Consider the following 17,010-nt stretch of genomic DNA (forward strand, 5'->3'; position numbering starts at 1 on the left):
CTGCAGATCTGACATGGTAAACAGTTAACAGCTCTGCCTGCATATCTGACATGGTAAACGGTTAACAGCTCTGCCTGCATATCTGACATGGTAAACAGTTAACAGCTCTGCCTGCATATCTGACATGGTAAACAGTTAACAGCTCTGCCTGCATATCTGACATGGTAAACAGTTAACAGCTCTGCCTGCAGGTCTGACATGGTAAACAGTTAACAGCTCTGCCTGCATATCCAACATGGTAAACAGTTAACAGCTCTGCCTGCATATCCAACATGGTAAACAGTTAACAGCTCTGCCTGCAGGTCTGACATGGTAAACAGTTAACAGCTCTGCCTGCAGGTCTGACATGGTAAACAGTTAACAGCTCTGCCTGCATATCCAACATGGTAAACAGTTAACAGCTCTGCCTGCATATCCAACATGGTAAACAGTTAACAGCTCTGCCTGCATATCCAACATGGTAAACAGTTAACAGCTCTGCCTGCAGATCTGACATGGTAAACAGTTAACAGCTCTGCCTGCATATCCAACATGGTAAACAGTTAACAGCTCTGCCTGCAGATCCAACATGGTAAACAGTTAAGATCTCTGCCTGCATATCCAACATGGTAAACAGTTAACAGCTCTGCCTGCATATCTGACATGGTAAACAGTTAACAGCTCTGCCTGCATATCTGACATGGTAAACAGTTAACAGCTCTGCCTGCAGATCTGACATGGTAAACAGTTAACAGCTCTGCCTGCAGATCCAACATGGTAAACAGTTAACAGCTCTGCATATCCAACATGGTAAACAGTTAACAGCTGTGCCTGCATATCTGACATGGTAAACAGTTAACAGCTCTGCCTGCATATCCAACATGGTAAACAGTTAACAGCTCTGCCTGCATATCCGACATGGTAAACAGTTAACAGCTGTGCCTGCAGATCCAACATGGTAAACAGTTAACAGCTGTGCCTGCATATCCGACATGTTAAACAGTTAACAGCTCTGCCTGCATATCTGACATGGTAAACAGTTAACAGCTCTTCCTGCATATCCAACATGGTAAACAGTTAACAGCTCTGCCTGCATATCTGACATGGTAAACAGTTAACAGCTCTGCCTGCAGATCTGACATGGTAAACAGTTAACAGCTCTGCCTGCAGATCTGACATGGTAAACAGTTAACAGCTCTGCCTGCATATCTGACATGGTAAACAGTTAACAGCTGTGCCTGCAGATCTGACATGGTAAACAGTTAACAGCTCTGCCTGCAGATCTGACATGGTAAACAGTTAACAGCTCTGCCTGCAGATCTGACATGGTAAACAGTTAACAGCTGTGCCTGCATATCTGACATGGTAAACAGTTAACAGCTCTGCCTGCATATCTGACATGGTAAACAGTTAACAGCTCTGCCTGCATATCCAACATGGTAAACAGTTAAGTCTTTTTTCAGAAACACCTTGTCGTTGAGCGAAGAGAAAGGGGCAGAAATAGAGAAGAGCAGAGATAAAGACGAGCCCGTCTTCTGGGGACCGACGGCTCTATTCAATCCTCCCTGATAAGATAAGAAAGCCTGGGGGATTAGTGAGAACCATTCTCTCCCTGTGTGGCGGCCGGGTTCAGGTACTCGACATGAACGCTGTTTACAGGGTGATAGCACCGGGGGAGTAGCGCTCTGCGGCAGAACAGGAAGCTGACGACTTCTCAACGTATCGCCAGGAAGGAAGCGTTCTCCATCGAGCCGAGGCGTGCAAATTTCACACTCAAGGTCAGCACGTTGACTTCCGTGTTTTTGCAGGTAAGAAAACGGCAAAGGCGTTTCATACGATTAAACTAACGAGCGCGTCCTCGTTTTTGTCGCTCCGTCCGCTTCCCTCGCACGTGAGCCCGCCTCTTCGACTCCACATCAAAAGAGCAGGCGCAGGAAACACCTCCGCCTCCGTTTCCTGTCCTTGTGCGTTCTGCAGTCTCTCCACCACACTCATCAATCAAGTACCTGCTTATCCGAGGCGAGCTGACACAGCTGAATACGGTTCAACATTATTTTGACGGAAGAAGAAACGTGGCGTCTCCGGCGGAGAGTGAAGCGCTTCCTCGTAGTCATTCGGCGCTTTGAAAAGCCACAGACGAGGCTGAGTTACGGATGCGTTTGGGTGAAACGCTCCCAAGGTGAACGCACTTGTTAAGAGCGAAATGAGAGCCTTTTTTGTAAATGTTTGCGGTGTCAACCCAAACAGCTTTAAACTCAGAGAAGCATATCTGCCCCGAAAAACAACAACTGAAGTTTTTTCCAGGAGAGTGTTTTTGCAGCATTGGTGTCACGTGGGGGAAAGACAGAAAATAACTGTTCACCTCAGCTGTCAGCAGGCGGGTACAGTAAATACTAGTTGAAAATACTATACAGCTCAGCTTTAAGTTTGGAGATACTTCTCGGGAGATGTCATTCACCTTCCGATTCCAGCTGGAAAATGCTGCCTGGGAACGAACGGAGGATTCGGAGTTAGGTCAGGGTTGGTAACTTAAGACTTTCCACTGCGGTCTTTACACTGCAGACCGCAGGGAAGTGGAGACTGGACACTCTTTAGTGTTCCATACCATACCACACACACACACACACACACACACACACACACACACACACACACACACACACACACACACACACACACACACACACACACAGCACTGGTAATTGCAAATCAATAAACAATTACAGCAGCAGCATCATAACATAGTGCACAGTGGCCTCGCATCCCTCAGTGACCTGCCTGTGTCTCCATTTCCCCATTGTTTGTAAGAGAAGAAGCAGAAGAAGAATGGGAGGACTACAGTAGCCTCAAGGCAGAAGCAGCTATAAAGCTTGAGACGTCCGTGTCTCTTCAGGGAAGGAAGTCTCGACTATTTTGAAAAGTACCAATTAAATAATATGTGCTTCTCACATAATTGTACAATCCCGCATAAAATAACAGTTGATGTGCCCTTGAGCAAGGCACTTAAAAGGATGGCTTTCACCGCTTATCAACCCACTTTGTATCATTATTATGTCATTCATATAAGCAGATGGGCAGTGTTTACCTTCGCTATACATTTTTTCCACAGAGAAATCCAACTCCGTTTGTGCGGCTTGCAGAAGCTCCGCCCCCGCCGGCTGCAAGTCATTAAGGCTCGTTAAGGCTCTGGATGCAATAGGTTGAGGCGATGTCTCGTCATCATCTCGTCGTCATCTCGTCATAGACGCTGGGCTCAGCCTGGCTGGGGGCGTGGTCAGGGCGGGGTAAATTCCCCCGTTCTATCCATTCAGCAAAGTTATAATTTAGCTGATAGCCCAGCCCAGGTAGACACGATCGGGGATTCCACCAGCGCAGTAAACGCACATCTGAACAGACGTCTTGTGTTCCGCTCTAGAACCCCCAAACCTGTAGTTAGAGCCGCAGCACCGTCTTTTGGTGAGTCAGCCCATTGAGATATATATATATATATTTACCCCACTCGCGCGCCAGCCGTTTAACATTTTGTGGGCGTTCCCACACACGCCAACTGTCTCTATGTGTGCATATTTAAAAAATAAAAATAAACAATAACAGCCGCCCTCGGAGCAGATTCCGCGTCTCGAGCAGAGCTTCCGCAGTTCCGTTGTGGCGCGTGCCGTGTGTGAGAAACACATGCATTTGTATTTAGAGGAGGTCATAATGCTGTTGAACGCGTGACTTACTGACTTCATCACATTAGGTGCTTTCAGGCTTTCATCCTATTTGGGTTATTGCATTTCATTGTTTCAATTCACTAATCTAATGCTTCCACATTTGCATAATTCACAGCTGCTCTGTGATCTTGGACCAAACAAGCTGTGGCCGGATTGGCTCTGCTGTTGTTACTTCTATTTGGTGCAGCTGTCATGTTGTTACGTTACTTCTGATTGGCGGAGCTGACAACAGGCTCTTAGGCCATGTTCAGACTAGGAGGCCAAATCTGATTTGTGAACTTTAGTGACCTATTAATGATTCTATCCAGATTGGTTTTATGAGTCTGGACGCTCCAAGTCTGATTTGTGTCACTTGTCCCAAACCACATATGGAGGTCTGGACAGACACAGATCCGACTTGAACACTTGTCCAAATCAGATTTGTGGCAGTGCGGACACACTCCCAAATCAGATTTGGGAATCCAATCAAGATAATGATGATTAATGACTTTAGCAGCAAATCAGATTTGCCTGTAATGTGAACATGACCTTAGTCTCAACGCCAGACCCATGAGAGCTGATACACTACGTTACTGCATGCTGCAGATCTCTCTCTGGGTCTGGGACACTTTCCCTCAGCCGGCTGGTTATGGGAGGGAACCATTCACTTGGCCAGTCATATGCCAGTGATGGCTTCAGTCCTCTCCAATCAGTAACGACTTTGGGATCAGACGACACGGGAGGCGCAGCCCATTCTTTTGAACCGCTCTCTCATCGGTGCTACGACCTGTCACTCATTCAATTTCAACCCGCCTTCAAAAACCAGCAGTGGCTGTTAACTGGCACAGACTCATTTATGTAGTATGCGGAGCGCAGCGATTCAACGTAATATTTGAGTCTGGGGAGAGACTAACAGGCTAACAGACTACAGAAGGAACGGTTTGAAAGTACTGATGCAAATATGTTGAGCTGTGATGTAGGAGTGTACAACAAGCAGAACAACAAACAACAACAACAACAACAACAACCATCATCATCATCATCATCATCATCATCATCAACAACAATTGGCTCTGCCAATATGTCTTAGAGTCAGTAAAGCAGCCACTGGCTGGTCGATGTTTTAACTGACTAACAGAAAAAGACAATACAGAATATATAGCAGCCTGTCTGAGAACTTGTAAGACGATCTTTCCTCGACTACTATAGCATGATCACCTTTGTCTGACTGTTGGTTTTGCTCAAAGCATTGCAGACATACAGTTACATGAAGCACTTTATAGTTTCAAACGGGAGCCTAGTGTTTAGAAAGGCTATCTGTAACAGTTACACTGTAACTGTTAACCTGTAACAGTTACACTGTAACAGTTACACTAACAGTTACACTGTAACAGTTACCCTGCACTTGTTCAGAAGGCATTACTCGATCCCTCCACTTTTTACAGTACGAAAAATAACGTAAAAAAAAGGGGGAGGGGGGAAAGTGGACTAGGCAGAAACGGCAGAAACAGCAGCCTGCACTCAAGCTCCCAGTCCCACGCCTAAAAATAAGTTCACTTTAGCGTGGCACAGAGCCATGTTTATGGAAGAGTCGCAGCAGAAGGGACCGTTTGTGATGTACTTTGAAAGGGTAAGAAGACGTTTCATTAATCAAATTGTATATTATCAGCTTGATTTTATGCATTCAAACGTAGCGCGAGCCCCCTTCCTGGATGCGCATGTTGGACCTCCGCCGACACCACTCTCTTACTAGATCGCCTCGACGCCAGACTCAGCCTTCGTTGTTCAGTTCTCTGCGTAGCGACCCGGGTCAACTGCGGTCATCGGGCTAAAACGGCTGCAAGCGACATACACGTTATCAATCACAATAAAACTGTACGTCCGGCACAATGTTGTGATCCAAAGTTTGGGGCCCAGAGTATTCCCAAATATTGTGTCGTTTCCAATACCGAGCCCTTATCCACATGCTGAAGTTTAAGCTCAAAAATGTAAACAGTGTATGTTGAGAGAGGAGCGCTTTCATGGAGGTTGTGTCTCTCTCTCACACACACACTATCCTCCCTCGCCCGCTCTGAACAACCCATCAGAGACATGTATGTTTTTGTGTGATGCGCTCAGACTGAATTCACAGTCATTTACGGTAATCTCTGGTCCATGACGTGGGCTGTGTCTGTGTGTTGTTGGCGGAAGTCGGTTAGGCAGACAGAGGAGAGATTTAAGTAGGCTAATTCTCCCTCCTGTCAAACAGTTTTAAGCTTTGTTTCTCTACATAACCGACATGTTTCAAGCGTGCATACTGCATTGTTTGATGTTACGAACTGAACAACATAAACATTCAAAACTCACCCGCGGAGTCAACGTGTTCGACTGGAGACAACGAGACGCTGTCTGGTTTCCATAACGACAACATGGGGAAAGTGCAAGTCCTGGTGGAGAAGTTAACGTTGGTTGGACCGTTGTAAAAGTGCATTTCTGTCAGCGGAGCGGGGCGCGGGTCTTAACGGGTCTGGGCGGGGCCGGTTTTGATTTTGAGATAATCGCGGGTAACGGGGTGGGGCGCGGGTCTTATATTGACGGGTCTGGGCGGGTACGGGTTTGTAAAATTGGACCCGTGCAGGACTCGGTGACAGCGAGCGCGAGCCTGTGATAGATGGTGATAGACAGATTGTTCATCCAATCACCTGCCAGGTATTTTTCGAAAGGGCGGGTCCTTTCCAAAACAGTTTCCAAAGATGAGGTCCCAGATGGTTCTGGCATCAGCAGGTTAAGTGTGTCCCCCCCCCACACCTTTGAAGTCAGCATTCCGCCCCTGAGCAAGGCACTGAGTCCCTGAGCCTGACCTCTGACCTGAGAAGATGGACTTCGTCCACTCAGGCATCAATAGCCAATCACAGCGAAGCAAACTGAGGAACCAATGCTGCTCCGCCTTGTAAGAGCCAGAGGTTCGGGGAGAGAAAGGCACATCTTGATAAGACAGGACAAAGTGGAAAAGGAGAACGTGTGATTGTTTGAAGACATTTTCTTAAGAGAGTTACATTAATACAAAGATCTATCATGAACACCAGTATTTTATATACTGCAGTTGTTATACCACATTTTTATATTCTGTAACATGTGTACATGATAATATGCCAACTTTGCTTCAAAAAGTGTTCAGTTAGTTCGTCCAAGAAAAGATAAAAACAATTCAACTTTTAAACAATATTCAACTCACCATGAAAAAAGGATTACAATACCCTGCAAAATGCTCACGGTCGGTGTCGCAATGTCTTTAAGCGTTTGTCTTTACCACAAGAGAATACACAAAAACTGGATGCGTTGTGGGTAACTCGTTGAACGTGACCCTGCCTGTAATAAAGAAAATACTGGAAATAGCTGAATGCTCGTTAATGATGAACAGGGGGACAGAGACACTGTGATACTATGTGTGAAATCATGTCCAGATAAGAAGTCATATATGTGAAGAGTTCAACTCCAAAAAAAATCGATATACCTGGAAAAATTGATAGTAAAAAAAAAAAGAAATTGCCTGAGGTTTATCATTCAATATCTCAAAAATCGACATGAACTCAATGTCATTTTCCCAAAGACTTAATTACCGTACCTACTATGCTTTAAAAAGTCACATCATTTGGTTTAGTTCTTGGCGGTCAAGTAGTTCGAGTGAGGGTCAAGGTTTTCAAACAGATATCTCATTTTGGAGCAAAACTCTTCAGGTTCTCCAATTAAATTATGAGCAAAATATGCCGTGCATACGGACAATAAACCTGCTAATTAGCTTATCCAGTTGAGTAATTATTGTTTTATGCACCATTCGTGAACTAATTAACACAGGATACACCTGCTTCAGCGGCCTCCTCGCACAGAAGAGGTTCTATCAAAGCAACAGATGGGTGCGAAACCTCATCATCGCTAAACATGCCAAGGCCAGCAGTGCAGGGACGAGAGAACGACTGGGAGTCATGTTCGGTACTGATCGGAAAATGTCCGAATAGCGCAAACAGAACTCTTTTAATTTAGAACGTGAAAAAGGAAGCCATTCTGTTTCTCTACGAACCGCGTGGAGTGACAGGATCTCGATGGCGTCCATCTAAAAATGCGCAGAGTCCCCGATATCTTTAGGCTGTGTGTGTGTGCTATATGCACACGTCGAAAAATCATGATTTATACTCTGTTACAAAAGATGTTTTCTTTAGAGTGGAAAAGCAGTTTCACACCAAAAAGCATGACAATGACAGAACGGTTTCTCAAAGCGTGTTAGGGTATGTGTGTGTTTGAGGGCGGGGAGGGTCGGGGGTGAAAGGTCGTACTCCTTGTTGAAGCCATAAAAAGCAAATGAACTGGAAAGTCAATAAGGTTTCATCACCTCTCTGTAAATGTCATACAGTACCAGAGTCTCTCTCTCATCCAGCACCCATGGGTGTGTGAAGCACTCACTGCCATTCGCCAAAACGGACAACTTACCGGGCACCGCGTCAGGTACATCCCAAGATAAATCTTCTCTAGATCAGGATGAAAACAAACATCATAGAAGTATACTTTAACCACTCAGTTCATGTACTCACAGTCAGAAAAGGGAACCAAAATAACCTCAGAAAAAATAAGTTAACATAATTTTGACACAGAAATTTACAATATGTACATTTTTTTTCCTTTTTTGTTAAATTAAAATAGATTTGTCGGTTTTGTCTGATTGGGTAGTTCCTCTGCAGAGCGGTCCTCTTCCGCCCGTCCTGTATTCCCGCAGAGATGAGTTCCCGTGAGAGTTCGGTGTCAGCCAATCAGAGTTCAGTAAGGCTTCCATCGTCAAGTCCCTGCCAATAGTTTGTCGGTGACGCCTTCGTACGGGGGCCGAGCCCTTTGCAACAGACATGGCAGACCCTTCAACACCTTGACAAAAAAGAAATAAATATAAAATATATGTAATATTTCTGTATATATATTCATAAAACCAAACCCGGGCCCGTTTTTTCCTCTGCTGCGTAGCCTCCATACCCGCCGGCGTTTCCCATCGCCAGTCTGCACCGCCTCCCTTTTCCTCCCCCATTTTCAGTTTTTTATTTTTGCAGTTTTTGAGAAAAAAAGTCTTCTTCAAACCTATACATCTTATACGTAAGTAAACAAAATGTAAAAGTGCGTGTGTTTTCCAATACTTTTTTTGATCCAGTATATCCAAAAGTGTTGCAGGCACTTAAGTCCTTCCCAAACTTGTAGGTGTTTTTTGTTTGTTTTGTCGACAGTGGAGCAGGTTGGTTTGGTTTATTCCTGGTTTATCGCGTCGGTCGGTCAGTCAGTCCGTCCGTTTGTCCCTGTCGGTCCGTCTGTCAGTCTGGCGAGGGAACAGGCCGCTCGCTAGCCGAGGATGTCCAGGTAGACGGGCGTGGCTTTGCCCATGGCGAACAGCACCTTCTGAAGGTCCTTAATGTTCAGTCGCTGCTGCGGTTCCCTCTGCCAGCAGCCGAGCATGACGTCGTACACCTCCTTGGGACAAGCCCGGGGCCTATCCAGGACACGGCCCTGCGTTATACACTCGATCACCTGCAGGGGGAGAGGACGGTGGGAGAGGAAGAGAGACAGAGATGGGAAAAGTACCCACATTCTTTACATAAGTACAAGTACAGTGATGTGTGTACAAAGAAGACTAGTAAAAGTAGAAGCACTGAGTACAAGTAAAAAAAAAAGTATTTCAACCGGCTGTTTCTGTGCAAAGATAACTGAAACTCATGTGATATATTAATATCATTCGAAGACTATCAAACTTAAAAGATCCCCTCCAAACAAGTTTTAAGATGTATAAAGATGATACTTTGATTCATAATTTGTGCGATATGGTTTTTCCACAAAAAAGGTGCACATAATGCGTGAAAGCTGGGATAGCGCGAGTCGAGAGAGACGGACAAACAATCGTTTACATCGTTTTTGTCTGTTGTACAATAAAACTAAAGTAACTAGCTTGTTTTGTTTTGAAAATGCACGGAGTAGAAAGTACAGATGTGTTAGAATGTAGGGAGTAAAAGTAAAAAGTGGAAAAATAAATACTCAGTACCTAAAGTACAGATACTGTACGTGAAAATCCTACTTAAGGTCGAACTGAACCTGTTCGTCACGTGCATAATGAGTCCGTTTCAGATTGAAAACATAGTTTGTCTAAGATGACAGGTTGAGAGGCGGGTCATAGTATCATGTCGATGATTTTATTTGACAATTCTGGGGACTGGATTGGGCTTTGGCCAATCCTGGCGTGTTCCGCCTCCAAATCGAGTGGGATTCAGTGTGTTGTGGCGCTCCCCTTGGGAAGAGCCTTTTGACGGGAGGAGTGGAGCTCAGCGACCCGCAGGCAGCCAGCTGCCTTCGTGTTGCCGAGCAGAGAGTGCAGCACGTCGGCCTGGAATCTCCGAGGTGCGACCCCTGACAACCAAGCTCTCGGATGCGCGCGCCATTATCGCTGCTGTAAATACGATATCCCTGGAATGCGCGTTTTAACGAGCCAGTTACATTTCTTTGCATTCTTAGAGATTATAGTTTTTGTTTTTTGTTCATGTTTCTAACAATTGGCCAAGTTAGTAGTTAGTTTATGGGATAGGAATTCTGCCAGATGACAGGCACTAGGCGCCATTTTCGACTTCATTTGGAAGAGAAAATGATCCAGAAATGAAGATTTGATTGACAGCTGCATGTCGTGATATGATTGGTTGAAATGGGGTAGAAATTTGATAGTACTGGGTGACGTCAGCAAACTGTAAATGACTGTTATCAATGAAATCTTGAAAAATGAACTTTTGATGTGAAAAAGTGTGAAAAACTAAAGAAATTAGATTTTTGTGATTTGTTTTTGCATACATTATTAAATAGGTGCACTGCATACCCAGGTATTTGAACTATTTATAAGAAAAGAAAACTCATTCTTTGGGTTCAGCTCGACTTTAAGTGCAGTAACAAAGTATTTGTACTTGGTTACTTCGCATCTCTGGAGGGAGAGAGAGAGAGAGAGACATTCAGTTGAATTACTTTGGTTGGTCCATAAGAGAGACAGTGCTGAGACAGAGCAGTCCGTCCTTTGTGGTTTTGCACTAATGTAACTGAGGTCGATGAAATAAACAGGTCATAACCACGCTGGTGCGTCCTGCTGCTTTTGCTGGATGTCGATCGCCTCTCTCTCTCTCTCTCTCTTTCAGAATCCTTCCTGTCTCTTTCTTTGGAAGCGTCTCTGCTCGTCTCTGAGGAGGCACGCAAACTTTCCCCCCGCAGGACATCTTTTGTTGTCGTGAAATTTCCTGCTGTTGCGAGATAGATAGCAGCACGGTGTCGACACGGTGTCAAAACGGAGCCTAACGTTCATACTGCAAAAACAAAGTGTGTCAAAGCTAATCTGTGTTTATATAAGTATGTGTTTACTGTGGCGCAGGCATGTGGGCGTGTGAATTCTATGCAACTTGACAACGGCGGAAACCTGAAGCACTGTAAAATATCAGCGCGGAGGAGCCGTGGGGGGAAGTTTCGCAGCGTTTCATCAGTTCCATCAGTTGCCAAGGTCAAAGCACTGCTTTTCTGTCTGTCGCCGTCTTTTCTGTTCCTTCTGTGGCGCGGAGAAATGAAAGTTTAATGAGCAGCTCGCAGGCCTTGTGGGGACTTCCTCACCCTGACATGAAGAGCAGGCCTTGTGGGGACTTCCTCACCCTGACATGAAGAGCAGGCCTTGTGGAGACTTCCTCACCCTGACATGAAGAGCAGGCACAGCAACGCCTGTTTGTGTCAACTAATAGTAATGAGTGCCAGGGTGAACGCCACCGTGCCCAGGCTGTGAGCCACATCATCGACACGGATGACAGAACACACTACATAACCTCTACCTACATAACCTACATGTTGTTTATACTGTATTTGAGGACAAATGTGGAGTAAAAAAAAAAGTAAAAAAGGGGCGGCTGTAGCTCAGGAGGTAGAGCGGGCTGTCCACTAATCGCTTTGGATAAAAGAGGTCGGTGGTTCGATTCCCGCCTCCTCCAGTCTGCATGTCGAAGTGTCCTTGGGCAAGATACTGAACCCCAAAGTGCTCCTGATGGTGTGCCAGCACCCTGCGTGGTAACCTGCCGCCATCGGTGTATGAATGGGTGAATGTACCTACTGATTGTAAAGTGCTTTGGATAAAAGCGCTATATAAATGCAGGCCATTTACCATTTTTAAATGAACATGCAACTGATGTTCTTTTCCAAAATGGTCGATCTTTAAGCAATAGCTTGCTTCAGGCCGTGGTATAGGGTCGTTATACCACAGCTAAGGGTCGTGCACCCTTAGCTGTGGTATAACGACCCTTAGGTGTGGTATAATGACCCTATACCACGGCCTGAAGTGAGCTATTACTTTTATAAAACGGTTACCAAGTATGTCAATATGAAAGGAATAGACAACTTCAATTTAAATGGCTGTTATTCATAAATCATAATGTTCTGCGTAATAAAATAGTCCCTCCTGGCTCCCTTTAATATTTTTCCCGAAAATGAGGCATACCGGGAATCGGGAAATGAAGCCCACTTTCCTGGGAATCCCGGGATTTTTATTTTTTATTTCTTATTTTTTTATGCATCAAGGAGAAATATACCTATTGGTTCCCAACCTGACCTAATGTATTATTTGGTGGCATTAATAACTATTAATTAAGGCAAAACAGCGCAATTTAATATTAAATGAACATAAAGGCTATAGTGCCATTAGGGTTTATATAATTCACCAATCGCCTCGCTCGGACTAAGAGTGGATTGGAGCATTAGGCTAAGCATTTTCTGAGAGAGTTGTGGAAACTGCCGTGGAAGGAATGCAGCCGTAAGCACATTCCTTCCTTATCTGGAAGGGACTACTGTAGGTAAACAATTAAGAACCATACATTGTCCACAGTGAGAGTGCCAGCTATGTCTCAAATGTAAATGTGTGTTTCAAACCCTTTCTTTGCAGGGTGCGTGAAACCTGGGGAATTGATATCAAATATTGATGTTTCAATTGCATGACTTGTGAGTGCAATGCGTGCTACTCGCCAGGTTATTCTTTTAGGTCAATTTAATTTTCTTAATACGCTTCGCCTTACAAGAGTAATCCTAATAGCATTTTATTGATTCAAACCAGAGCTCCCAATGAAAAACCAAACCAATCATGAGTATTATGTAATGCCGCATCTTTGTCTGGTGGCTAAGCAGCACTAATTTATCACCTCAGTGCGCCGGCTTGCTTCTCAGGGAAGAAGAGAGAAAGAAAATGAGGCACTGGATTGAGAGATCCATAATGACAACGCTCATTCAAAGCCGCGATAGGAATGGCTCATGCTTTCACTTTGACAAGTCGCTGCTCATACCTTCCTCAATGCTTAAAGTCGAGCTGAACCCAAAAATGACTTTTCTTTTCTTTTAGTTCAAATACCTGGGTATGCAGTGCACCTATTTAAATAATGTATGCAAAACAAATCACAAAAATAAAATTTCTTTAGTTTTGCTACGTTTGCTGACGTCACCTAGTACTATCAAATTTCTACCCCATTTCAACCAATCATATCACGACATGCAGCCGTCAATCAAATCTTCATTTCAGGATCATTTTCTCTTCCAAATGAAGGGGAAAATGGCGCCTAGTGCCCGTCATCTGGCAGAGTTTCTAGCCCATAAACTAACTACTAACTTGAGCAATTATGCAAACTAAATCAAACGGTAATTTGTAAGAATGCAAAGAAATGTAACTAGAATGCAAAGAAATGTAACTGGCTGCATGTAGGAAGCAGTTTCTTTAACTGATTACACAGGATTATTAAAATAGTGCCATCGATGAGAGGAATTGTTTGGTCTGTAAACATTTTGTTTATATGGAAATTCGAGGTAAATACAGGATGAGGGACAATATGTTTTTTTTCTTTTCTTTCGATGTATGCATGAAGCCTCGTCAGTCACACTTCATAATGCTTGGTACCTCGTTGTTGGCCAGCTGAAACCAGGGCTGCTTCCCGTAGGTGAAGATCTCCCACATGATGACTCCGAAGCTCCAGACATCGCTCTCTGTGGTGAACTTCCTGTACATGATGCTCTCCGGAGGCATCCAGCGAATAGGTAGCATGGTGTGTCCTCCAACCTGCCAACCAGACGGAGAGGAGAGGACATCTTTATTGTCCTACAGTACCAAGGGTGGAAAATGGAGTTAGGCGCTGTTCACATATCGGCAGTGTTGGGCAAGTTACTGAAAATTGGTAATTAGTTACAGTTACTAGTTACTTCTCTCAAAAAGTAATTTAATTACTTTAAAGTTACTAGTTACTTTAAAGTAATTAGTTACTAGGGAAAGTAACTTTTGCGTTACTTTTAAAAGTCTGCTTCGATTGTTGTTAATGCACACATGTTGGTGTCGCTGTGCCACAGTGTGGCATTGAACATTCACTTATTGGGGAGGCTTATAGCCTATCAAGGTCATTAGACTTTGGGGCTCTGGCTGCAGCTGCAGCTCTCTCTCAGAATAATAATCCTCTGAAGTTGTCGGTTATTTTCATGTCCTAAAGTAACTAGTAACTAGCCCCAGTTACTATTTTAGTAACTGTAACTGAGTTACTACATTTGAAAAGTAATTAGTTACATTACTCGTTACCGCAACTAGTTACTTAGTAACTAGTTACTCCCAACACTGCATATCGGCTGCCTTTTGTGCGCCTTACCTCCCCTTACTTTTGATGAGAAAAGGGAGCTGGCAGTTGGGGGGGGGGGGGGGGGGAAACACTATAGTGAACAGCCCCTCTGGCTCTACAGTATATCTCAGGCCTGGTTAGAACACAGATTAAAAAATGCAGTCATCAAAACAGCTCCCAGGGCCTCTGGGGGATTAACTGTCCTCGCATGTAACTGATCCAGTGGGCTTAACATCTCATGAATGTCTGCTGTACTGTTGAATGTTGACATTGATGCAATAGAGAAAATCGCTGAGTTATCTGCCACCTGCTCTGTATGTATTGAATTGCAGGATGTGAATTGCTTTAGGTTATGGTATTAAAGAGTGCTTTGTTCATGGTGAATAGTCATTTGCAATTCCGCGGCCGTTTCTGGAGAAGAGCTGGCATGACGTGTAGAGGATCAGAGTCTGACACTATGGAAATGAATCAGTTCTAGACAGACAGATCTGTTTCGACCAAGGGAGTACAGTAAAAAAGCCCAATGCATGCGTGCTGATGGATAATAACCACAGAAGAAGAAGTCTATAAAGTGATTGCGACTGCCAACATCAGATACACTATTTGTTTGTCTAAATTCTGGTTGTATTGTACTGGTTGTATTTACTAAAATTGATCCAACACAACAACACCAGCCCCTGTCTTCAACTCACAATTCTTACCTTCTTGAGTCTCTCTCTCATATCTACTCAATACTATCATCGAATCCTACTTAAAAAAAAAAAAATTGGGTCGCAGCCTCGTGGTTAGAGTCTGTCTTGTTGTTGTGTAGCTGATCCTGCAATCTGACCTCCCTGGAGCAGGCATATGCAAAGAAAAATTTACTCACAGAAAAAAATATAAATATTCAATTCGCTCATTCCAGATCGAGTGACATTGTTCTGTAACTAATCCTGCAATCTGACCTCCCTATAGAGCAGGCATATGCAAAGAAAATTTACCTACGGAATGAGGAAAAATAAATAAATAATCATTATTGGTTTTGCAACATGCAAAGAACCCAGAGTCCTGCTTCCTTCTTCCACACACAAAAACAATCAACCATATTTATGACCATTTAAATAAATAATATACTAATAAATAAATATAATATGCTTCCTTTTAATTCCCTATACTACTTTGAGCTAGATCCTATACCACTCATGAGCAAATATGATCTATTATGTGTGCCACATGGCTCCATTCGATGTGCAATTCTCTTAAACATTTATATGCCCCCATCTGGGTAATGTCATCAGGAGACACAGGGTACAAATTCATATCAATGCTGATGATGCAGTACACAGCTCTATGAGACAAGGCCATTAGAAGTACTAACAGACTGTACACTCTGGATGTCACAGAACTTCTGAAGCTGTGTTCAGACCAAATGTGATTTTGCAATTCTGTGCAATGCACACATGCAAGCAGACGCCATTTCACCCCAGAATGAAGCAAAATTGCGCGTTGAAATTGCGCATTGAAAATTTTCAACTTGAGCAAAGAATTTGCGCGGTCCAACTCGAGCGAGTAACGCGATTATCCACCCCCGGTGTGAGGGCACAGGTAGAGTTAAATCAAGACAAGATACTGTAGAGGTGCTTGTTGTGGGTACTACCAAAACTCAAAGACAGTTATTATTATAGATATGATCTGCCTTGCTCAGTCTAATGACCGAGTACGCCACAATTTAGGCAAAAGGGCCGTGGTATGTTTATGGACTTTGAGCAGTAGGCTAATAAAATACCATTTGACAGCCTACTTAAAAAAGAAAAACGTCAGAGTCTTCAGCCACCAAGTCACTTCACTCACAATCAAGCACAGATTGAGAAACTGATCCTGTAATCTGACCTCCCTGGATTAGAGTAGAGTAGAGTAGAGTAGATAATCTTTATTTATCCCCCTTGGGGCAATTCATATGCAGCATAACAAAAATGTAATTTAAAAACATACAGACATGAAACAGTAAAAAGTTTAAAGTACATTTAAAAGGACACGAAACCATGTAAGTTAAAACAGAAAAGGGGGCATGAAGTAGGCTACTATTCAATTCAACAGTTCAGACAGCGAATAGCCTCAGGAACAAAAGAATGGCTGTATCTGTTCCTGCAACAGCGGGGGGCATCCTATACCTGCGCCCAGAAGGAAGGAGGGAAAACTCAGGGTAAAGAGGGTGCTGAGGGTCACGCAGGACACCCTGAGCCTTCTTAAGAACCCTCTTCTTATACAGAAGACAGAGGTCATTCAAGTTACAGCCGGTGATTTTGGAGCTCGTCCTGACAATTTTCTTTAGCATGTTCTTGTTTGACAAGTTTAGGTTCCCAAACCAAGAAATAAATGCAAACGTGAAGACTGACTCAATACAAGAGGAATAGAACATTTTCAAAAGTGACTTGTCTACGTTAAAACTTCTTAGCTTCCTTAAAAAGAACAAGCGCTGATGGCTTTGCATATGGGATTAGCCATATGCAAAGAGAATTTACCTACAGCATGAGGAAACTAACAAAAATAAAGAAGGAATCATTATTGGTTTTGCAAAATGCAAAGAACCTCTAGGGTCCTGGTTAATCCTCTCCCACATAAAAGCAATCAACAACGCAACACATTCATTACAATCTATTCTGGCAGGACAGCTGTGCATCGCAGTCGAACTTTGGAGACGCAGATAA

At 43.8% G+C, this 17,010-nt stretch overlaps 1 protein-coding gene across 1 annotated transcript in view; it reads right to left on the reverse strand.

Annotated features, from left to right (window-relative positions):
• Window positions 1-9,023: 9,023 nt before the first annotated feature.
• ntrk3b (neurotrophic tyrosine kinase, receptor, type 3b) overlaps window positions 9,024-17,010 on the reverse strand; it is a gene marked incomplete at both ends in the record, with an annotated part of 319,611 nt that continues 311,624 nt past the window's right edge. The window contains 2 exons of the mRNA XM_083662110.1: window positions 9,024-9,209; window positions 13,621-13,779. Of these exons, the coding sequence (XP_083518236.1) occupies window positions 9,024-9,209; window positions 13,621-13,779 (345 nt within the window). The remainder of the gene's footprint in view (window positions 9,210-13,620; window positions 13,780-17,010) is intronic.

Source organism: Poromitra crassiceps (genome assembly GCF_964638095.1).
Source record: "Poromitra crassiceps genome assembly, chromosome: 28".
In the NCBI taxonomy this organism is placed as follows: Eukaryota; Metazoa; Chordata; class Actinopteri; order Beryciformes; family Melamphaidae; genus Poromitra; species Poromitra crassiceps.